The sequence below is a fragment of the Peromyscus maniculatus genome, chromosome 12, assembly GCF_049852395.1.
Source record: "Peromyscus maniculatus bairdii isolate BWxNUB_F1_BW_parent chromosome 12, HU_Pman_BW_mat_3.1, whole genome shotgun sequence".
Classification (NCBI taxonomy): Eukaryota; Metazoa; Chordata; class Mammalia; order Rodentia; family Cricetidae; genus Peromyscus; species Peromyscus maniculatus.
Genome location: NC_134863.1, coordinates 55200034 through 55225555, shown reverse-complemented (window position 1 = coordinate 55225555; position 25522 = coordinate 55200034). Strand labels below are relative to the sequence as shown.

Sequence of the window (25522 nt, the reverse complement as noted above, 5' to 3'; positions counted from 1 at the left end):
AATGCGCAGGCGCCGCCTAGAAGTGACTTCTCCAAAAAGTGTCTTAGTTCCCGGTCACCTGAGCGCCCAGGACGCGGTCGCGGGAGCCTCGCGGAGCCACGCCCGCCGCAGGTCGTGTCCCGAGACCCTGCCTCCGCTCGCCCTCGCCGCCGCCACCACCCGCCGCCGCTGCGAGCCGTCCCCAGGCTCCGTCCTCACTGTCCTTTCCCCAGAACCGGGCCGGACCGAACCGGGCCGAGCTGGGCCGCCCGGGCGCGGCCGCTGACCATGGCGTCCCTCTTCAAGAAGAAGACGGTGGACGGTGAGTTCAAGGCCCGGCTCCACCGCCCCGGGAGGGGATCGGGGGCTCCGGCTCCGGCTCGGTGCTGTCCCCGTCCCCCCCACCAGCCCCGGGGTGGGCCCAGGTCGGCGGCCCCACAGGTGACCGTGGCTGCGTCACTCCGGCTCCCTCCGCAGCCTCACCTGGGCGGTTCGTCCTCCCGATCGCGCTCACCCCACCCTCGGTTTCTTTCCTTTTCTTTTTTTTCCGCCTCCCCCTTTCGAAGGGATTCTGAGCATTCTGAGCAGGCAGAGCGGGACTGGCCCTGGGGCGTCGTTAGACTTGGCGACTTGATGAATTTCTGGGTGGTTTCTCCCGCTGGTGTGTTGTTACCTTCCGCGGAGACGTCCCACGCCCTGACTTCAGAAGGGAAGCCTGTGTGCTTAGTGGAGGACCAGGCAGCGGGTAGCAGCGGGGTCCACTTCCGAAATGAACTTGGGGGCCCTGCTGCCTGTACCTTTACAGATGATATACCTCGGCATTACAGATAGGAAAGACTCCAGTAGAAAAAATACGACCAAGGGAAGGGTCCGGGTTTAGTGTCCATAGTGCAGATTTCTCCTATATGATTATCTTTTGCCAACTAAAGTGGGAGATGTGTAGTTTACGTAGAAGTTCGCATTTTTAGAGATGCTTATATCGTTTCAGGTGGCTCAGTGCCATCTTGTGAAGAGGGGGAAAAGTGTATGCACTGGAATGTACAAGTTTCGAGACATTCATAGGCAGTGGTGTCGTGTGTATGTTATACGTGGCTGCCCCAGGTGTTAAAGTCACACCAAGTTGTTTAAAAATGGCTTTTGATTGCATGTCGAGCCCAGGTGGTTGTTGGTTCAAGCAAATAATCACGCCTTTGTAAAGGTTCTAACCCAACCACAAAAGGAGCAGTGGTAGCTAGACTGTGATTGGTACAAACCCAGAGCTCAGCCCTGAGTTGGGGGTAACTCCTTCATTTCTTTGTGTTCACTGTTACAGTGCCAGATTTGGGGGGTGGAGGGGGGAGATAACAAAGACACCATCTCTACCCTACTACGTGACCGTTCATTTCAACACGGGGTGTCATTTTATCTCCATCAAACAGCATAATGCAGTTTTGCTTCTTCTGTGTGACCCATTTTTTTTGTCATTGTTTTGACTTTTTACTAATTGAGAAGCAACATTTTCAGCGTCTGGAATAGCTGTTAACTTGCCATGTGACATCACACAATACATGGGATGGGTTTGATGGGTGATTTCCTGAGAATATTGTTTAATCTTTAACCTGACACTTTTGTTTTCTTTCCGGTGCTGCTTCGGTACCGGTTCTGTGATACTCATTAGTTATTGTATTCTACTCCCTCCTGAATTATTACTATACATGTTTTATATAGTAGTAATCTTTACTATATACATATATATACATATAATTTTAGATAGCGATAATGAGAATTTACTAAGCACAGGAAAAAGTGGGTTCCTTTCTCACTTTGATAGCACAAATTAGTCATTTTTAGCAGTAAGCTCCAAATATTCTAGTCTTAATGTCTGTTAAATATCCTCAAAGGCAAACCTCAGTTTTGTGCTTTCTGGTATTTCTGACTACCTAGTGACTTACACTTGAAGTTTGGAGGAGGTGGGAAGAGACAGTGAAGGTGTGCAGGGAAGGTATATGACTGCACATTGATCTGCAGTTGAGTTAGTCTTAAAAACAACAGTTAATCTTTTTTTTTTTTTTTTCCTGAACAGACTTTTAGGGGAAAAGTCCTAAGGACTTTGCTAGGTACAACACCACTAAATTAAAAGTCTGTGTGTGACATTTCTGAATGTAAATTTGGATCCCGTGTACATTTGCTCTGTGTACCAATTTGCAGACTTGACATCTTCTTAAATTAGCATATTAATTCAATTCATTTACTCATGCCTTAATTGTGGGTTTACATTTTCATCATTTTACTTTAGAGCTTTACGGATGTTTGTTTTCCTTGTTAAAGGACAGGGCTCTTGTTTTGTATCAAAGGTGCATCACTCCTCTCATTATGAAATACTATGTAATGAAATTTAGTGTATTTCTGTGCATTGCTCTCAGTTCCCTGGGCAACATTATCGATCATACGATCTTTTACTGTATGCTGACTTTGTGTCTGTTCTCACAGTAATGAAATTCTGATATATAAGGGAAATAGGTAGCTGGTTGTGGATCTGTGGAATAATTGAATCTTTTCGTCTCTGGATTGGCTGGAAGAATTATATACTGTATCATTAAAGACCACTGCACATGTAAATTAAAAAGGGAGACAACATTAGAACACATTACTATTCAGAGTTATGTTTAATTCATTTTGACACAAAGATGAACAAGTCTCTGCCGTGTACACTTGGTTACAGAAATTAATGAGAGGTGTAGCTCACTGCCACTGAAGAGAAGAAGGATTCCTTCCGATTTGAAATTACCATTGAGCACTTGATTTCTACCTTCTGAGTTGTATTAGATGAACATACACTGTTTATAATCTGTTTATCATCAGTGTCTTTACTTCTGTGTGGACAAATAGTAACCTGTTTACTGGAGAGAATTATGAACCTGTTAGGCCAGCATTCCATCAGGACTCATCATAACCGGGTAACCATTCCTGCCTGTGAACAACTGAAGTGCTGGGGGTAGGGGTGGAGCTAGCAATAGAGCAAGTGAACAAGGCAGTGGGTTTGATCCCGGAACTGGGAAACACAGTGCCCTTCTGTTTTGTTTTCCTGGCTTGAGATAAGGTCTCACATTGTAGCCCAGCTTGCCCTGGTGACCCACTGTCTCAGCTTCCCCTGTGGGGGGAATGAGAGGCATACATCACCATGCCCAGCTGAAATAGGTAACTGCTGAAGTTATTGCAACACTGTCATTTTTACATGAGATTTGCAGTGAAGACAGTTTCCGATCTTCCTAGAAATGAGTGCTGTGCTAGGAGAGTGTGTGCTGTGCTTATTCGATTCTCATGAAGCCTGTGGTAGAAGCTCGGCTGTCACCGCCTTTGTCTTGATGGGGAAACTGGGTGCAGAGGACCTGAGGGAGCTGCTCAGGATCGAAGATGTACTCAGTAGCGGAAGTAGGAGCTCACCCTTGTATGTGTAATCACTGCCTGGTTTTCCTTAGAGATTGACCACATGGCATGCTGACGATGACCTTGTTAATTTTATGAAGTTGTCCATGTGTTTTCACTTTTGCCTATAAACCGGACTGTTCTCTTTGAGGTAGTAATAAAAGCTTAGTTTCTATCTTGGAAATGACTCCACTTTTTTGAAGGTCCCTGTACCTTAACATTTTCTAAGAATCTCCCGGCCTCTATGTCAGCCTCTTGAAGAAGTGATGCATCCTCTCAGCTTACTCCTCAGGAGTGCCTCCCTCCTCCGTTCTCAGCAGTGTGTCCTGTGTATCATGACGTGACACAACTCTTGCTTAGGGCATCACAGATCACAATAAAGAGCCATTTTTAATGATTATCTCTGAGGCCTATGCTTAATTTGATCTTTATAATTTCTTCCTCAAAATGCTTTCTTTTGGCTTTTAGAACCCAATACTTTAAAAAAAAAAGACTTATTTATAGCTGTGTGTGCGTGTGCGTGTGCGTGTGCGTGTGCGTGTGCGTGTGCGTGTGCGTGTGCGTGTGTGTGTGTGTGTGTGTGTGTGTGTGTGTGTTTGCGCATGCCCATGTGTGTAAATGCCACATTTGCAGGTACCTGCACAGACCAGAAGAGGGCATTGGATCCTATGGACCTAGAATTATAGGCACTGTGCAACATGGTGCTGGGAACTGAACTTGGTCCTCCACTGCAGAGTCAGCTTTCCAGCTCCCAAACACTCTTTGAACTTTCCTTTACCCTGGGTTTTTGTGTTTAGTTGAGTTTTCTTTTTTTTCTTTTCTTTTTAAAAACTATCCCTCAAATGTTAAGGTCTGTCTTGGGCTACCATTGTATAATCTCTCACTACACCATCTGTTTTTCATGTTACTTATAATTTACATGCCATTATATCTAAAATTTTTTTTTTATTTTTGTTTAAAACCATTATATCCACTAATTTGCTGACTGTCCGCATATAGTTTTCTAAAGCAACAGAAACCAGAGAACCCAGAGGAACACAACTCTGTCTTAAAATTCTCTCCTTCCAGGGCCCAGTCTTCCAGTGTGGGTAATGCTGATTTCACCTCCTTCCTTTACATGATTACTGAGTCACTAATTTCAAGTCTTCCCCCTTTACCCCTTGGATATTTGACACGTTCCTGTGTGTGTCTGTAGCTCCCTGTTCTAATTCTGATCCTCCTTGTCTTGTGCTTCAGCACAGCAGCCTTCTGCTTTAATTTCCTCAGCTCTTTACATCCTTTATCTGCAAACTTGATTGTGTGATTGTTCTATGGCAACTCAAGGCTGCTGCTCCTCAGAGTACACTTTTCAATGAATCTCTGGTACCCAATAAGCTCTTTTAGTAATACCCACCTTGCCTTGTTCTGACATGCTTTCATTTTTGCCATGTCCCAGTCTTATTATCCTTCAGTAATGTTCTTCTATTCATCTGTATACTGAAAATCGGTCTTTTTTATCCTGACATATTTTTACTTAGGATTCCCATGAACCGAGAATTCTCTTTTCCTTTCCTCCAGTTTTGTCCTTCAGGAAGCCTTCCCTCATGCAAACTGCAGAAGAAATACATCACTTCTGTTCCTACACTTGACATCTGCATCCCTACCATCCTTCACTGGAACTAAACTTCTTTTGTACTACCAAAGAGGGCTTATTCTAGTGTTTCCTGCCTTCCATATTGGTTTCAGTCTTCAGCCATATTAAAATATTTCTCTAGTAGTTTATAGTATAGAGAGCACAACCCTAAAATGTTATCACCCTGAGACCCTGAGCCTGCTGATGTGTCTATCAGTGCTACTACTCGCTGTGAGCCCTGCAGTGAGTTTGAAGAATGCTGAATAGAGAAGGAGCAGAGCTTCTTGGCTTCTGCCTTCTTGGATCACTCATATGTGCTGGTTATCCACAACTGGTGGGTTTTGACTAAGTTGGAATAAGTCTGCCAAGAAGTCTGTTGTGGTCCCACATTTATGAACCATTAAGAAGGAAAGTACCACCTCTAGCAACTGAATCCCTTTCAGAAAAATGTCTTTCTTTCTAGGATAAAAGACAGCAACAGCATTGTGCTATGTACAGTATTCAGATCTTGCATAGAATGCTAAGTGTCCCCTTAGTGATTATTACCCTGAATATTGTAGATCTCACATTTTACACTCTATTTTCCCTACATTCTTGACATAGCAAAGAAAATCAATGAGTTGAATGTGGGATTCAAAGGCATAGTATGCTTGTCATACACTTTTTCTTAACTGGTTTTAGACCAACATCAAGTACCAGCCTTTGATGTTTCTTACTCTTCTTAACAGAAGTTCTCTGCATTTTCAGAAGAGATCACTCTAGGAAAATGTCTTCCCTTTTATCTCCCCCCAACCCCCACTTCATGACAAGCACAAATTAGACTAGGTTTGCTGGCACATGCCCATCCCAGAAGCTTTCCGGAGCAGTTAAAGAAGCTGGTATTTGAAAACTTTGCTTGAATGGATTCTTAAGACTTTGATGATGTTTGATACTGTGGTAGATGGAATAAAAATTTGCCTCTTATGCTGCCGTAGGGCTTGTCTCTCTCATTTTGTCTACCTCTTCCTTCCATGCAAGTCCTACTGTTTCACTTCAACCTATTTCTTTTATTGAGTTAATTCATCTTATAAATAATAGGGTTTTGTTATGATATTTTTATGCATGCCTGTATTGTGCTTGGATCGTACCCATCCCCATTCTCCTCACATACCATTCTTCAAACCTGTGAGCCTGAGTTGTTTATCTCTCTGGCTGGAGTAAAGCTGTTGGCATGGCGGGCTCCTGTCCTGAATCTTGCCATCATTCCTGCTTTTGCTGTACTGGGTATTAGAACGTAATTAAGTGGACACTACCTCCCCACCAAGCTGTTGCTTTACACTATTCCTAAAGCCTGAGAAATATTTGATTTGCTTACATGGGAAATTCTGATTCTTCCTCACTTTTCTCTCCTGCCTGAGTCAGTCTGGTTTTTAGAGCCTTCTAGGAACTGCTCCCCAATGCTTCCTTCATTTGTATTCTTTGCCTGTGAGTGTATACCACTTTCTCAAGGTTTCTTCCTCTCACTAACTCTAGAAGACAGAATATCTGCAGACTCAGGACCAATTTCCCCTCTATTCCTTGTCTAATTCTACCAAATGTTTAGCTGAACTCACATTCAGGGCATCTATCCCCAGGTATTACTGGGTTTGGACAGCACTAGTACCACTGCCCTGGTGTCCACTCTTGCTCCTGATTCTAGCTGCTGCAGTTTACAGAAAAAGTCTCAAAGAGTGTCTTCCAATAAAGCAGAATGGAGGGATGTTTCATTTTTTTCTTTTAAGATTTATTGTATTTCTTTATGTGTATGAGTGTTTTACCTGCATGTATGTATGTGTACCATGTGCATACTTGGTGCCCACAGAGCTCAGAATAGGGCATTGGAACCCTTGGGACTAGAGTTACAGACAGCTGTGCTGCTGGAAATGAAAGCCACATCCTTTACAAGAGCAACAAGCATGAGTCAGCTTTCCAGGGCAGATTGTTTAGGTTTTGCCCTCATCTCATGTGATAGTTAGTTAGGATAACTGATAAGCAGTAAAATTGCTGAAATAAAATGATTTTTTCCCAAAGGAATGCATTTCAAAGTATAAAATTCTGTTTTCAGACTAAAGTCCCTATGGCCTTTGAGGACCTCACGGCATGCTGTGTGATGGCGCAGCATGACCCTCTAGGGACCAGGTAGAGTCCCAGCTGATGTGATAGGCTTGATATGCTGGTGTCTCCTGACAGTAATCCTGAGCTGCCCTTAGGCCTGAAACAGACCTTTCCCTTTCCCTCCCAAAGGGTACTTCATTCTCTATTAGTCACAAATTAGTATGATTCTATTTATAGTTTATTATCACTTTTTGGTTCTATATTCAAATGTGCAAATTATATGCAAATGATCAGAGTGCTGGAAGTGAGCGGTAAGTCAAGTTAGGACTTGGCTTCAAATCTCAGTAGAAAAGTATAGTGAGAGACCTTTTTATCTTATTTTTTACTTTTTTATTTTATTTATTTATTTTTAGTTTTTAGTTTTTCAAGACAGGGATTCTCTATGTAGCCTTGACTGTGCTGGAACACATTCTGTAGACCAGGCTGACCTTGAACTCAAAGAGATCCCCCAGTCTGCTTCCCCAGTGCTGGGATTAAAGGATTGTGCTATCACCTCCTGGCAACCCTTTTGTTTTAAATTTATATTTTTTGGACTTAATTTTCTAAACATATAAACTCAACTGATTTGGATCCTAAAAAGTCAAAAAGACCTTTTCTGATTGTATCTGGCTGTGATCTTGCTACCCAGGTGTAGGTACTTGCATTTCATTAGGAAAAGATCCTAACAAGGTTGAGATTGGCATTTACTACCCAACATGGAGCTGACCTGGGTGACAGAGGGTTAGGTGACATTCAACCCTTTCTGGCTCTGAATGAATGAATAGTAACAGGGAGCAGCATACTGTATCACTTACACACTTCGGACATTTTTGCAGTTTGCAAGTGCCACCCATTGTGAAGTACATCACAACAGCCTTCCAAGGTGGCTGAAGGGGTGGTTCTTAAGAACTCCAGGACACAGCCTGTTGCCTAGAGAAAGAAGCAAGGGATGCATGGGAAGGAAGCACTGTGTCTCTTCCATGTCAGCAGGGGCCTACACTTGATTCTGCCATTGTCATGGCACAGGTTAAAAATAGAAACGTTCTATTGGACTACATCTGGATGCTTGCCATTCAAAAGACAGTACTAGAAGGAGAGAGTCAGCAAGGGATCCCCCGAGAAGGTAGAAGGCGAGGCTAATAGTTACCAAATTCAGTCTTGGGGAATGGAAGTATTTAAAAGGGGCCTTAGAGGGAGAAGACCATCAGCAGCATACTGAGTGAGCTTGTCTTCAACCAGAGTATGGGTCCCCTCTTTGACTTTTTAAATCTGTAGTGGGAATAGTATAAGCAACTGTGACCTCTGGTATTTTGTTTAAATAGACATACAGCTTTTCTTGTGGTTAAAATTAACTGATACATAGCATTAGAACATAAGGAAGGGTTACAGTCCCATTTTATCTGAAGGCTATTGCATGTGTTAGGTTCTACTGAACTCTGAGGAATGATAATTTCATATCTGATAACCATTTTTTTCTTTAGAAATGAGAATGCAGGAAAGATTAGGGTTGCAGTTTTTGCAAGAGGTAGAGGGAAGCCAAGGGCAAGGGGAGGGCATATAACCATACAGAGATTGCTTCCAAGAGCAGCTACTGTTTGGAGCCCCACATTCAGGATGCTTGTTATTTCAATGATCCATGTCTTCACTGTACAAAGATATCAGTCATTGTTTAGATTTTAATTCTACCAGTCATCCTTCCCAATAACAATAGATCTTATTATATCTTAAAGTAGTAAGTTAAATATGCTTGATGACATTTTCCTTTATATATCACAAGTTTTGAGTATCATAAGATCACTCTTAGATAATATATTGACATGGCATTGTGGCAATACAGACATAAACATACCACTATATGTGCTGAAACCAAAACTCTTGAGCCTGAGGAATCTCTGAAATAAAAGGGCTATTGAGCTAGACAGAAAGGACCACATCCTGAGACAGGATTCTGCAACTTCCTGTTGCAAAGCTGGAGAGCAGTTGGACACTGTCCACAGGCCTAGAGCTGCTGTATTTTGAACTGAAACATCTAAGGAAGGAAAGCATGACTGTTTACATGAGCCCTGCATTGGGTGGTGTTGACTTGGGCAAAGTTCAGGTATAGCACATCCTGTAATAAGTAATTGTTACCTTTGAAGTGGTTGGGGCCACAAGCAGGACACATGCTGCCTAGAGCTTAATGATGGAACTTCATGTTTTAACACATAGGACTGTGGAGTAAAGTGTGTGAAGAAAGGAAATTCGATCGAGAACCCACATAAAAGCCAGACCTGGTGGCAGCGCTTGTAATGGCAGTGCTGGAGAGGAGGAGACCAGGCAGAGAGATTCCTGGGGTTCACTGGCCAGCCTGCCTACCTGGGAAGCTCTTTTAGGGATCCCCAGGCGAGGGAGAAACCCTGCTCAGATGACAAGGTGGATGGCACCTCAGAAAGAACCAGTGAGGCTGACTTTGCCTCTACATGTGCACGTACACACACACACACACACACACACACACACACACACACACACACAATTTTAACACATTCCCATATATGAAGCAGTTTTCGTTACTGCTGATACTTAATCTACCCCATCTTTCCTTCTTTCATCTTCCACCCCTGAAATTAAGCTTAGACATCTCAGGATTTTTTTTCTCACTGTATGTATCTCCTACTCTTAAAGAACTTGTGTCTTAGAATGAAATCCAATCTAAGAAGTAAATCAAGTGAAAAATAAAGTTGACCTTTAAAACATTAAAAATATCTCAACCTTTTTATGTTATTCCTTCTGAATTATCCAGAAGACCGAACCATTAAATGTGTGTTTCACATATGGAGTACATAAGAAAATGGCGGAGTAATTTGTTTGTTTTATAGACTGCTGCTGTTGCCTCACATGAAAAGACATTTTACTGTCTTTTCCTACTTACCATAATATGTTTTAAAGTGTTATGATTATGTTTTAGTATGTAACATTAGATGCTCTGAGTTTATAGCTTAGCACTGTTTAAATATTAATAGGTCTATTAACAACTCTAAGGCTGTGGAATATGCAGTAGTTAATTTTCTTTATTTTTTTCTTTTTATGATATACAGTGTCAGTTAATGTATGCATAGTTACATAAAATTAAAGTAAAATTGAATTATCTTTCATTAAACTGTTGGGTTTCATTATAATATTTTTTTTTAATCGAAGATGTCCTTATCTAGCCTGGACTCTGATTCTTAGACAGCAAGTGAGTGTCTGTCTCAACATTTTAGTGTGGACACTGATTAAACAGCCTTAGAACACACATGTGATATAAGGACTCTTCAGAGACGGCTCTGCTGTAGATGGAGTCATGTGCCCAGGGCCTGACTCTTTCTGACCACATAGTCTACAGCTTGCCCTTCATGCTGATAGTTTCCTGGGACCGCTCTCAGAGCTCAGGGAAGTGTCTTCCTTGCTTCCTATGATCTATTGGGAAGAATATCACATGGGGGGAGGGACGTGAAGAGACTCTTAGGTGGAAGACAGGGCATAGTGTTTCTACAGCTGCTCTGGGTACTCTACCATCCTGGGAGCACAACAGTGTGGTCCCCAGTTGGAAAACATTGGCTTGCTTTCCTCCCTGATAAGCCTTGATAGTCCAGTTGATAGAATCCTCCACCGCTGAGTTCTAGGGAGGGGGTTGGCGTCCAGGGAGGGGGTTGGCGTCCATCCCTCACACTGTAGCTATCAGTAGATAAACTTACTGATTTCCTGTTAAAATTCTTGTTGATTCATGGTAAATGAGATGTCATTTCAATACATACATACATTGTGTAATGTTTAAGCTTGGTTAAATGTGCCTGTCTACTCAGATGGTAAGACCCTTCCTACTTCTTTCCTTTAGCTTTTTCAAATGGGCACTCTCCCACGGCTCTCTGCAGTATAGTGGCACACCGAAACTATTGCTCACATCCAATTTGACTTAGAACTGTATTGTGAAAGCATCAAATACCTGGGAGGAGCCGCTTAGAAGGGGAACATTTTGGCTCTTTGTTTGTGTGGCAGGAAAGGGATGCAGAAGGAGTTCCTTGGCACTGGAACAGCAGGGGTGTGCAGTGGCTGGTCACATCCCTTTGGTAGTTAGGAAGTACTGAGCTCATACCAGAAGCATGCTGCGCCATAACCTAATAGACCCCTAAGCATTCTTCCTCTAGTCCAGGGAGTCTCAACCTTCCTAACACTGAGAGCCTTTAATACAGTTCCTCATGTTGTGATGACCCCAACCATAAAATTATTTCATTGCTACATCATAACTGTAATATTGCTATTGTTATGAATTTTAATGTGAGTATCTGATAGGCAGGATATCTGTGCAATCCCCAAGGGGTTACAACCCACAGGTTGAGAACCACTGCTCTAGCCAGACCCATTTCTTTTGTTCTTTCTTTCTTTCTTTTTTTTTTTTTTTTGGTTTTTCGAGAAAGGGTTTCTCTGTGTAGTTTTGGTGCCTGGCCTGGAACTTGCTCTGTAGACCAGGCTGGCCTGGAACTCATAGAGATCCACTTGCCTCTGCCTCCCGAGTGCTGGGATTAAAGGCGTGCGCCACCACCACCCGGCATGACCCGTTTCTTAAAGATTCCAAACCTCCTAAAATAGTGCCACTAGCTGGAGACAACTCTTCAAACACATGAGCCTTTGGGGACTTTTCCACTCAAATCACGATAGAATGCAGTCTCCACCTCTTCCTGCCTTCCTTCAGTCCCCAGCCTTTGGAAACCTCCATACTAGTCTCAGATCTGTGGAAGCATTTTTTAGATTTTGCGTATTAGTGCAATCAGGTGCTACTTTTCTTTCTTTACCCATCTTATTTTACCTAATGATCGTCAGTTCCAAAGGACTCCAGCTCCATCCAGGTTGTCACAAATGACAGAATTTTATTCATGTAAATAATATTCCATTAGGAATGCATACCACATTTTCCTTCTACATCATCAGGTAATGGATACTTAGTTTACTTCCATTTCTTGACTATTATGAATAGTGTTGCATTAAAAATGTGAGTGCAGATGTCTCTCTTACACTGATTTCATTTACTTTGACTATATAACTGGAAATGACCTGTTAAATCATTTGGTAGCTAAAGTTTTAATTTTTTTGAAATTTCAATTCTGTTTTTGATGATGTCTGTACTGATTTACATTTCTACCAGCAGTGTGTGAGAGTTCTTCACACCCTCACTGGCCCCTCCCCTTTTCCTTAATAGTCATCCTCACAGTCCACTTCCATCTTATATATGTATCCCCCTGATAACTAGTGTCGAGAATTTTGTTTATTGGCTAGTGAGGTCCATATGCATTCTGGATATCAATCCTCTGTCATATGTATAGCTTGAGAATATTCTCTCTAAGTCTTTGTAAGTCTCTCACTCTGTAAGTTGTAGTTAAAATTGGCATTTGCTTCATTGAAAATCTGTTGTTTCATACCAATAAGACTTAACTATACAAAAAAGGATTCAATATAATGTGTGTTCTTTTCTGAAATCCATATAGTGCTGGAGTAGAGAGGTATAAAGGTTGTGTGTGTGTGTGTGTGTGTGTGTGTGTGTGTGTGTGTGTGTGTGTTGGGGGAGGTTGTTACATGTGCAATATGAAATTGTATAATAATTTTCTAAGATAAATTTTTAAGCACTGCATATTTGAACAGATTTTTCTATTCTTTATATAATCTATGGTTATAATAGATATTTCAATATTTGATTAGTTTGCAGTATATTAAATTGAAAGAAAAAATTAGCATCTAGTAAAAGTTTCCTTTTTTGTTACATTCCCTTAGTCCAGCATTTTAAGCGGTATTGAGGACATTCTTACAGTTGTAACTTTCTTTTGTGGTTCTAGATGTGATAAAGGAACAGAATCGAGAGTTGCGGGGCACGCAGAGGGCTATAATCAGAGATCGAGCAGCTTTGGAGAAACAAGAAAAACAGCTGGTGAGTAGAACACTGAAGTTCAGGAAAACTCTAAAACACACTGGGGAATTAGTGTTGAATAATTACCTAACTCAGAACAGGCAGTGAACAAGAGGTAAGGGATTCACCTGTGGGAAATCAGCCACACTTCATCCCTTGCTGAGTGTTCTGCTTTTGTTATTGTGTCATTTGTTGGCTTTTATCAGAATTCTGTTTTCTGTTGATATAGAATCAAATTATTCCATTTCATGAAGATTATGAATGTCTAGGAATAAGTATTTCTTAAAATGGATCTACCTCCTTGATGACATTAAAAATAAAAAGTCACAGAAAACATGTAATAAATAATAATAGGTGTCTTACATGGTCTTTTAAAGATGATTGTTCCATGACAGCTTATTTTTAATTCGATGGTTATGGCTCATCTTAAAATTTTCTTTATGCTATATCTTTACATGCATGTTGCCCCGATCTTAAAGCAGCTTTACTGAGCTGTAAGATACATGCAATAAGTTGTACATATTTAGAGTATACCATTGATACTTTAAGTATATTCCCTGAAAGAGAAAGCAATAAACACAGGCATTGTTCCCCAAAACTTCTGATGCCTTATGAAATCCCTCCTGTCTGTCCTTACTGTCTCCCTTTATTCAGTGAGAATAATACTGGTGTCCCTAAATTCATTTGTGTTTCTAAAATTGTATAAAGATGTAATCACAAGGAACTCCTTTTTGTTTCTTTAAGCACAGTTAACTTTGAGGTTAATCATTGCCTCCACATATATGATAGGTATTGTTCTGTTTTATGCATGTTTCCTAGTTTATCTGTTTGCTACTCAAGCATGCAAATGTTTTTTTCCAGATTTTTTCATTAATTGAAGTTTCTGTTTGTATTCAAATGAATTTCTTGTACATTTTCATCTCTTCTAGTTAATTACTGGAAGTGAGGTACATATTTTACCTGATATAAGAAAGTAGTGCTAAACAGTTTGCAAAGCGTCTGCATTGTTTTCTCTTCGCACTGGCAATGGCTGGATTGCAGCTGGAGTGCAGTCCTTCATTTGAACCATTCTGTGGAGGTGGATGGTGACCCTGAATCGCACCTCGCTCATCATTAGTGATGCTGAGCTTCTCTTTTAATGAGTCTCATGCCCATTTACAGATACTCTTTGCCAAAATGCCTAGTTTTACTCATGTTCCTTCATCAGACTAGTTTGTAAAGTTTCATTTTTTATTTGTGTGTGTGTGCGCGCGCGCGTGTGTGTGTGTGTGTGTGTGTGTGTGTGTGTGTGTGTGTGTACGTGTGTGTGGTCTCTTCTGCTGTGAGGTCAGAAGAGAGTGGAATAACTTTGTAGGTAAAATTATAACAGTTGTGATTCTACACACACACACACACACACACACACACACACACACACACACACACACGGATACTGGGAACCAAGCACAAACAAGTGCTCATAGCCTCTGAGCCGTCTCTCCTGCCCTTACCACCTTTCCTGACTCTTTGATCAATAGCTGTGTGTGCTTGGGTACAAGTGCTTCCTCATTAAGAGTTCGCTTCGCAGATATGCTCCGCAGCTTCTTGACCTTGTCTTTCATTTTCCTAAACGTCTTTTGATACACAAAAGTTAGTTATTAAGATGAAGACAATTACAATTTTCTCCTGTGGCTATTAACTTTTAATATATAAGAAAAAAGCAATAGTAAATTCTCTTATGTTTTCTCCTAGAACACTTAAAATATAGCCATTACATTTTTTTTCTTGAGATCGGTGCTGTGAGAGCCTGGTTTCTCTGGTGCTAGCTAAAGGGGTGCACTTCGCGTACATGGAGATGTGTAACCTGGGTAGCAGCTTTCCTTGCCTTACTGGTAGTGAGCCAGACTCCCAAGTGTGGCTCTTCCTGGACTGATAGGACTTTTCTCAAGCCCAGGGCCGTGCTGCTGTCCTTACTGTCATTTCATAGTAGACTTAGAGTTAGAAAAAACTTCACCATTCACCTCGAGGCTTCCTTTTTCTCAGAATCCTTTAGGGTATTTCAGGTGTTTCATGTTTCCAGGGCACTTTAGAACAAACCTGCCACTTCTACAGAAATGACTAGATTTTGATTGGTGTTACATTACATGTGTAAATTATTGGAAAGAATTAACATTGTAACAGTAAGTCTTACTGTCCGTGAGTTTTTATATTTCTCTCTTGACTGGTATACTTAGAGGTGTACCAAGTTTTTTATGTGTATCTTGGATCCTACAAGCCTCCTCGGATTGTTTATTCTTGTAGCCTTTTATACATGCATGAGAGTCCTACATCAGTGGATCATAGCATCATGAATAAGGAAGGCTTTATGTCTTCATTTCCTGTCTTGGAATCGTTTTTATAATATACATTTATGAAGTCTTTGAAAATTTCATCCAATGTGGTTTGATTGTATTCATCCCCCTGACTCCTCCCAGATTGCCCCTGCCTCTACTTTATGTCCCCTAGTTACCTACAAGTTGCTATCTTTTTTGATGCTATCTCATACCACCCACCTCTGTCCCACCCAAGAACTGAATCTACTCTTTCTTTGTCCACACTGTATACACTGCCCACCCACTGATCACTAGTTATCAGATCAGTTGCTGTGGTGCTTGCGGCCAAGTAATCCTAATGTTACTTTAGAACAGTTCCAAACTGTTAAGAGTGATGATGCTGAGAGTTCACATATAGCAGAGGAAAGAATGTACATTATTTTCCTTAAAGGGAAGGCAGAAGATATCATACACACACACATATACATAGAAACTGCAGACTATGATATATACATGTGTATATATATGTGTGTGTGTGTGTGTGTGTGTGTGTGTGTGTGTGTGTGTGTGTGTGTGTGTGTGAGTGTGTGTTTGTGTTTATATACATCATAGTACAGTAATAGTGCAGTTTCAGGCCTCTCTGGGAATTGACACATGGCTGCGGTTAAGAGAAAACAACTGTAGTTGAAATGACTCTAGCAGTCTGTTTAAGAGAAGGGTTGATATCTGTGACTCAGGTGCATTTTATATTTGACTATTTCTCCTTTCAGTCTCATCAATTGTAATCAACATACTGTGAAACACAGTTAACACATGTGTACACACTTAGGACTGACCTGAAAGTTTTATGTTTTGGTCCCTTTATCATTATGAGATGATATTTTTTTTTACTTCTGGCAATATCTCTTGTTCTTAAATTTATTTGATCTGATATTAGTATAGCCAATCCAGATTTGCAGACTTTGGTAGATATATATTTTCTTTTTAAGACACCTTTGTGCTTACATTTAAGATTGGTTTCTTGAGATAGCATATAGCTGGATTTGCTATTATACATTCCAGAAGTTTCTTTTTCAGTGGTATATAAGGTGGAGATTTTTTTCAGTGCAGTTATCTGTATTATTAACTTTACTATCTCAGCATTTTCTTTGTCATACTATTTTTCTTACCTATTTTTGGATGTTCACTTGGTATTTTCTCCTGGGCTGTGCATGTACTGTTTCATAAACTTGCTCTATGGTCACAAATGAGAGTCACAGTTCTTCCTGTGTGAACATGTGATGTAGCCTCTCAAGCATGCTTCCTCTCCATGACTTTATGCCTACTAGATATGTTCATCAAGCTAATCACTGAGAACTACCCCTTGATTGTATTCCCTCATCTTCTTTGTCTTCTTAGGAATTAGAAATTAAGAAGATGGCCAAGATAGGTAATAAAGACGCTTGCAGGGTTTTAGCTAAGCAGCTTGTCCATCTACGAAAACAGAAGACAAGAACTTTCGCTGTCAGCTCAAAAGTCACGTCTATGTCCACACAAACAAAAGTGATGAATTCCCAAATGAAGATGGCCGGTGCCATGTCTACCACTGCAAAGGTAACTGGGAGCTTTGGTGTCTTTTTATCGGGGATATATAAGTACTGATATTCAAATTAGATTTCAAAGCACTTTCTTGTACATCTGTGGTACAAAAATCTTAGTTAATAGTATTATGAGTTACAATACTAGATTATCCAAGTAATTGATTCTAGCTTAGTTATTAGTATGTTATAAAGTAAGAACATTCAGCCAGGCAGTGGTGGCACACACCTTTAATCCCAGCACTGGGGAGCCAGAGCCAGGCAGATCTCTGTGAGTTCGAGGCCAGCCTGGTCTACAGAGCGAGATCAGGACAGGCACCAAAACTACCCAGAGAAATCCTGTCTCAAAAACCCAAAAGGGGGAAAAAAAAAAGTAAGGACATTCACATTTTCCAAAGATTACTTGAAGCATCAAAGTTCTTGTCAAAAAATTTGGGGGTTTCTTTTTTATTATAATTTCTGACTACTTTTTGAGTAATAATTTCTTCTTGATTCACTTTTGTAAATGTTCAGAACCACACGTATGAATACTGTAAATGGAAACTTCTGCATTTCAGGAACTTAAATTTAATTATATGTGTGTGTTTATATATATACATTCATACACTCTGTGTGTGTGTGTATGTGATCAGTGCTTTAACTGTTGGTTTCAAGGACTCTGATCTTTCCTGTCACTGATGGAAAATACACAAGAGCAGTAGTTTTGATCTCCTCTGTAGTCTTACAGTGGCCAGAACTAAAAGTCTCAGTAATTTGGTCATATGATGATCACATAGCTAGACTGGGAACTTTGCACCAGTGTTGAGGGGAACAACTACCTTGTAGTTTTCTGTAAATGACAGCCTCAGAAGTGATACCTAATGTGCTTTTGCCACGTATGGGTATCTGAATTGGAATTTCTAATTAAATGTCTTCAGAACATATTTGGTCAGCAAGTGTTTGTTCAAGTACTCAAGCAATTCAGATGAAATGGCTAAGCCAGGACTTTGCCTGCACAGAGCCTGTCGCCTCTGTAAGATGTAGCTAATGGGAGATAGAGTGTCTGCAGGACTCTAAAACTTTGCTCACACTCAGGTGACATTTCACAGAATTGTTTGACCTTATGCAAATTACTGAGCCACCTGTGCCTCTGCTTGCCATTTGTAATGGGGGGAAGGCAAGGAAGTACCACATGAAATTCTTGTGTTTCAAATGTCACTTGACTTAAGATTAGTGCATGCAAAGTGCTTAGAGCAGAGAGGAGCGCTTTTGAGGGTGACAGTCCTGTGCCAGGGGCGAGCACACCTTTCAGGAGATAAAGGTCAGTGTGCTGACAGAGCTGTAGTAGAGGAGGAGTCTCTCTTGTTAAATGGATTTCAGGTGTTAGCTTCCACAGACAAGTGTTTGAATTTGACTTAACCCTGGCTCAGTCAGAAGACTGTATTTGATGTCGCTGCCTGAAGACTTACTCCATAGATGGCTTTCCTAACTAATTACGTAGCTACCGTGACTCTTTTCATTTCTTAAAGACAATGCAAGCAGTCAACAAGAAGATGGATCCACAGAAGACACTACAAACGATGCAGAATTTCCAGAAGGAGAACATGAAAATGGAAATGACTGAAGAAATGAGTAAGTTTAAGAAACGTGTAGTGTTCTCCTCCCCTAGTTAACCAAGTCCGTGTCCCAGCAGTCCCATGCTCACAGGTAGTGAAGCCAGACGTGGCAGCAGCAGGATAGACATCTGTGTAATGACTCACTATTCCTTCAGTGTTTTAACTGAATTGGGGGTGGGGGAGGTGTAAATATGCTCTGCCTGTGAACACACAGAGACATGGCAGCATGCAAGGGCTTCCACAGGCCCAAGCTGTGGGGTCCCAGTATGGGAAAGGAAAGTGGACATGATCTCCCCTGTCCAACCAAGAAGGTATCTCATTGACAGGCACCTGCAAAGGAAAACTTGCTTTCTCCAGTGAAGTCTCTGCCTAGACCAACTGCACTTAGAGGCAGCCCACCCCCAAGCCCAGCAGTGCAAGGCCAACTCAGAATGAGCTCAGTGCTGATTTTGCAGGGGTCTCGTCTCAGAATGCTTTGTCTGGGCATTTTTTTTTACCTTACTCATCTCTTGCTTATATATAATAGTTTCCAATTCTGTTCCATTCTGACTTACTTTTGTTTGTTTGTTTGTTTGTTGTTAATTGGCTTGTTTGTTTTTTAAAGAGAGAGAAAGACAGAATGGAGTTGGAGAGGTCTAGGGAGGTGGGAAGGATCTGGGAGGGATGAGGGAGAGAAACCGTGAATAGACTATATTGTATGAAAAAAAAATGTGTTTTCAGTTTAAAAAAAAAAATACTGGGCCATAATTTCATCAGCGAATGGCCTTACCAGTTTTTAATTTTTCTGGGTAGTATAAAATAGTAGTTTTCACAGTCTCAATGTATTTGTCACACTGGAGACCTGCCCCGTGAGAGGAGAGGCGTGCTTGTGCTTTATGTCTCAAAATATCATTAAGTTTTAGATTGCAAACATACTGTGAAGAAAAAAAAACAAAACGGTGACTAAGAGGAAGTGGCCTCCACCCAGCTATTGTTACTGAGGCTATAGCACATTTCTGCCCTGTGCTTTCCTGGATTTGTGGAAGTGAGAGCACATGCAGCCATGAACGCCTTCTTCATTTTCAGAGTCATGACAGTATAACACAGACACGCACTCTCTCTGGAAAATAGTGTTAGTGTCGGGCTGAGGATGGGGCTCAGTTACACAGTGGTTCCCTAACACGCTTAAGGCCCTGGTTTGCTTCCCAGCACCGAAAAATAAAATCGTTTTAGTATATCACCTATTATCATCAATACATCTTTATTAAGCTCTTTATTTTCATCAACAGGGTTGTTCCAAATTTTCAGTTTATTTGACAAGTTTTCTTTGAAACTGAGTATGTTTTACTTTGTTGATTCTTTAAATCTCCTGAGATTGTAAACTAAGATTTGCTTATGAGACCCCAAACTTCTTCCCAAACAAAATGACCCCACTGTTTATTTTACTAATAATGGCTGAGTGGCCCTTCAGCACACTCTGGTCAATAGTGAAACATTTGTGTGTCAGCATTGTGCACCGTGCTATCATTTTCTGGGTGGGTCTGGGTGGGTCTCTACTGGTTTAACGTCACTCACTTGCTAGCATTTTAGTTCAGTCATCTAATGTAGCAGCAAACAGCACCTTTTAAACTTGCTACATCAGCACACTAGCCAATAGTCTCCTGTTCTATATGAGAGTGTCTCCTTTTCTTCTTGGTGATGATTATACTGTGAGTGTCTTCATTGATGGTTCAGAGTTGTTGACTTTCTATTTCATGCCTTTGAAAAACAAACCAACCAACCATCAAACCCTCCTCTTCTGCAAGGATCCCTAAGCCCTGAGAGGAGGGATTTGATGGAGACATCCCATTTACCGCTGAGTGCCCCAAGTTCTCTTACCCTACATTCTGTCTTGCTGTGGGTCTCTATTTGTTTCCATCTGCTGCAGGAGGAAGGTTCTCTGATGATGGCTGAGCAAGGCTCTTACCTATATAGCAGAAGGTCACTAGGAGTCATTGTATTGCTACTTTTTTTTTTTTTTTTTTTTTAGTGTAACACTAGTATTTGGTTTTATCCTAATTCCCTGGGCTATTTGTCTCAGGTCCTTAGTCACCCAAGAGTCTGGAATATGGGTCCATTTCGTGAAGTGGGCCTTAAGTCACATCATATAGGTGGGTTACTACCACAAGCTCATGCCACATTGCTCAAACTTGGCCACATTCAAGCTTTGGGAATGTGGCAAGTGTTTATATCTTTGTCACGTGTCTGCTGTCTTCTGATTGTGCTTCTGCAGTGCTCGTTCATATTCTGTCCCTCTTCACCTCTTCTGTAGAACTTCTTCATTTAGACCAGTAGTTCTCAACCTTCCTAATCCTGCGACCCTTTAACACAGTTCCTCATGGTGTGCTGACCCCCATCCGTACAATTATTTTGTTGCTACTTCATAATTCTAATTTTGCTACTGTTATGAATTGAAATGTAAATATCTGATATGTAGCCCCTGTGAAAGGGTCTTTCAACCCCTTGGAAGAGTCCTTTGACCCCCCCCCAAGGGGTTGTGACCCACAGGTTGAGAACCACTCATAGACCTGGTTTCTCACCTGCCTTGCTGCCATTACTATTCAGGTTACATGCTGTTGAAGTAATACTCTAGAAGCTTACATCTGGAGCATCGTGACCAGGTTCTTGCAATGGGTTCTTGCTTACCACGGAGTAACCAGAACAAAACAAAACAAATACAAGAAAAGCATATACAAAAAATAAAGCACTTTTTTAGGAACGATGTGATAGGCCAGTATGAATTCAGAGCCACAGAAAGGCAAAATGACTTGCTCTCAAAGCTGCTTAGAACTAAATACAAGAAGGGAGATCTTAATTTGAATCTAATTTATGTCTTAATGTATGCTTGGAAATAATATTCTATGATATTCCATGTTTATCATAAGCTTTTTAGCCCTTTATAAATTTACTTTTTACTGTTTAACAAGCCAAATTTTCACTATTATAATCAACATCAAGCTTTGTTATTAATATCAGGCCCACCAAAAGCTAATGTGCACTGAGATCACAGATAAGTCTAACTTTTCTTCCAGTGTTGGATTTAAGACCTGTGATTTCAGGTATTACATGAGATGTCTCATAACATTGCTTTCCATCTTCTGTTGAAAGGAACATTAATGTAGCTGGAGTTTTCTCTCTGGGTCCCGCCAAGCCCAGGCAGTCCCTTAGCCCACTTATAAACATACAGACACTTATATTATTTAAACTGCTTGGCCATTAGCTCAGGCCTATCATTGTCTAGCTCTTACTCTTATATTCAGCCCACTTCTATTAATCTATACTTTGCCACGTGGCTCGTGGCTTATTGGTACCTTACATCTTCCTTGTCCTGGCGGCAGCTGCAGTCTCTCCCCCTGCCTTCTACTTCTCAGAATTTTTCTCTCTGCTTGTCCTACCTATATTTCCTGCCTGGCTACTGGCCAATCAATGTTTTATTTACTAACCAATCAGAGAAACACATTTGACATACAGAATATCCCACAGCACATTAAGGTTGAAAATGTTTGTGCTGTGGTCATTCCCCAGATGCTCCACTACTTCATGTGATATCCCCTGGGAGCCATAGCTCATAAGCCCATGATGTAGGTTGTGAGCTATTGCAATAGTAAGCTAGGATATGCCAAGAACTCCCTGTAGATACTATACTGTCTCACTAACAGATGCTCAGTCTGTAGCTGGAATTCCACTTGCCAGTTTGATTACAAGGAGATCAAAGTAGGTTACCTGTCTTATTTTCCCTTTCATTTTCTCTGAATATTTTGGGTTATTCCTGTCGTAGGTCACTCCCCCCCCCCCACACACACCCCTTTCTTGTCCTTTTCAAAATCCTACCTTTGATTACCAAGCAAGCAGAAGAGATTCCTCTTCCTTGTATTGTCCCTGTTGCTTCTGTGTATATTTCTGTTGGGTCGGATCTTTGTTCTTTCCTCCAGGTCTGTCTTACAGGTGGCTTCTGGTGGGATGTGCTCTCTTTTTGCTGAAGTTATTGAATGTTTATTCCATATACAATCTATTGCTTTTTGTTTTCCATTTGAGAATAAAGAAGAAGTCTTCATTTATCAACTGTTCTTCCATTGTGTGTGTGCTGAATGGCAGACACATGTGTGCCCATATTCAAAATAAATATATAATCCCAGCTTTTCCCAAAACCAAAAATAGCCTCTATCACTTAACGTACTCAGACTCTTTCAGTGCACATTTTGAGTAGGAAAGGAAGGAAAGATTGTGATAGCATTAATAAACTTGCAGGGCAAAATTGATTATTCTTAGGACAAATTTAATAGAATATTCAACCATACTTTTTATTAAAATATTCTACATATATCTTGAATGTTAACATAAGAAATAATGCAAATATTAGCAAACACCTTGATTCTTGCAAATTCTTTCTTGGTTAGGTTTATAGCTCAGTGGATACCATTTGTGGAATCATATTTAAAAAAATATGAGCCTGGAGCTGTAACTGTCACGTGGGTTTTATTTATTCAAGATCTAGTTTTATAAATCACTTTATCCTTTTTTTTTCTGGTGTTAGAGCTCGAACTCAGGGCCCTGTGCAGTGATCCCAGTGTTGCTCAGGTTTGTTTATTCACGGGATTGCGTGTTAAAAATGGCATTGTTCCTAATGTATTGGCTCAGAAAGGTATTTATCAGTATATGGGTTAACAAAGTTCTCTAGTTTGTTGGTCCCACTAAATTTGCTTTTTCATCATCAAAAATATGTATATATTGGTTATAGCTCACAAATGTAAATTAACCTTGTAACACATTTGAAAATAATCGCTTGGTTCCCCTTTCTTTTCCCTCCTAGTCAATGACACCCTTGATGACATCTTTGACGGTTCTGATGATGAAGAAGAAAGCCAGGACATTGTGAATCAAGTTCTTGATGAAATTGGAATTGAAATCTCTGGAAAGGTGAGAACAGCTTCTTTTCATAATGAGAACGGCTGTTGCCACTGTGGTCAGTTGCTTTGCTTGGCCCATTAATGCTACCTGCGTGGTTTTGGTGTGTGTCAGCAGAAAGTGCATTCTCTGTCCTCATTCAGATGCTTGCTAACTTTTTTTTCTCTCATTTTGTTTGGGATATAGATGGCCAAAGCTCCGTCAGCTGCCAGAAGCTTACCATCTGCCTCCACTTCAAAGGCTACAATCTCCGATGAAGAGATTGAACGGCAACTCAAAGCTCTAGGGGTGGATTAGATCAAGAAGCCATACTATTTCACTCTCTTACAATTATTTGATCTAAAGTGGGTCCGGTGTCGATTCCCTTTACAAACCATAGTCATTTTGCTACAAGGAAGACCATGAGTGAACAGTTGTGTCCTGACCCATGGCTATTTTGAATCTTTTGCCAAAGAATGCCAGTGATGAGAAAATGGGAACAGTTGGGTTGACTAGAACCGCTAAGGTCGATGATGTGTGCAAACTGAGTTCTTTTCTGCATGGCCTAGAGAAACGGTGTCATTACTTAGTGTCAGGGTGTGTGCTAAATCTTTCACACCGAAACCAGAGTTCTCTTTTCAGTGCCAGTAGGCGCCAACTTAAAGAGACTTGTAAAACATATTAAAGGTATATCGTTAATTCTGTATCTGTTGCTTGTCCTTTGTAGACAGTTATGTTAAGACCACAGGTGGTGCAGCTGCCAACTTATTTTTAAACATCTAAAGAAGAGTGCTATTTAAACATCTGTCTTAAAAACCGTCATGAGCTTTTACTTTTCTTCCATTTTTCCCCCTTTGGGAGAACATTCTAGTTGGTAAGTTTATTACCTTTCAAAATGTGCTTGGCACCTGCCTTAAATAGCACAAACATATTGTGCACATCTTTAAATTATTTTAACTGGCAAAAAAAGAATTACATTTTAAAGTAAAGTTGAGACTTAGAACAGTTACTCAAGCTGTCTTGTAAAGCTTATAAAAGCGAAGTGGGTATAATTAGCAAAATGAAGAAAGAAGACACTGAATTAATAACATTTTATAGTAATGAAACCACCCTTTCTTCCAAGAACTGAGACTTTCTCCATATAAATTATAACTTAGTCTGTGTTGAATTTTGAATTGTATTAATATACACATTAAACCCTCTAAATTGAAGCCATTCTTCTAAATGAAGTACTACTACTATGACGATACTTGACTTAGATTTCTAAAGTAAAAACATCTTTGTTTTGTTTTGTTTTTGGTAAATAAACTGCAACTTTGTCAGAAATTACTGCCTAAAGTGCATCATTGTTTTAGCAGTACTTTCAAAAGTAAGTTAGCTGTGTGATATGGAGAGCAGGAGAAAGGGGAGGATGCCACAGAGGTAGAAGTAGAAGTAGACTTAGGTTGTCTTGAAGAATGATGTTGTAATATATGGATTCTGACACATCCCAACACAGAAACTGTAGGAACTCCAATCAGTGTAAGCTGGCTAATCCCTAGGGATGGCCCTTTGGACTGTTGGATAACAAAGGCAGATACATACTGCAACTTTATCCTCGACACGGATATGTGCAAGGGGTAGAAGCTCCACCCTCTGCTTCAGAACCCACAACCATCGGAGAGTAGGCCTCAGTCCTGACGGTCTGAGGTGCACAATTCACGGTATCCCTGAGCGGGAATGAGTCCAGACATCATCGTACTGTATCATCGGGTGTTGCACCCAAACATGTTTTGGATGTACATAGTAATGCTGTCTAACCTAATTTACTTTCTTGTTTACATGTGGGAGCTTTGAGTTTTAAGATTATTTTGTCTGGGAAAAAAAAAAAAACTCAATAAAGATTTATTGCTCTTACCCATTTTTTCTTAACTCCTTTACTTTGTTTTTTATTGCTGTTAAGACTAGAAATTTTGCATATATCTAGTAGTTTAAACAGAATAATTTTTGCTATTTTTCTATAAGGAAGATTAGGTAGCTGTACTACTTAAATTTTATAAAATCACAGAAAATGCCTTTTTTTTAAGAACTGAAAGTTGTAACAGGATTGGTGTTTGCCAATGGGGCAAGCCCAACAACTAGTAGTTTCCAAT

General features: G+C 40.6%; 1 protein-coding gene across 1 annotated transcript; it reads left to right on the top strand.

The window, feature by feature from the left end:
• On the top strand, positions 1–24716 carry Chmp2b (charged multivesicular body protein 2B). The gene is made up of 6 exons (XM_006981627.4): positions 1–301; positions 12955–13046; positions 16715–16909; positions 18402–18504; positions 23317–23423; positions 23598–24716. The coding sequence occupies exons 1-6, from the start codon at positions 268–270 to the stop codon at positions 23706–23708; spliced, it is 642 nt and encodes a 213-aa protein (XP_006981689.1). The 5' UTR covers positions 1–267; the 3' UTR covers positions 23709–24716.
• The last annotated feature ends 806 nt before the right edge of the window (positions 24717–25522 follow it).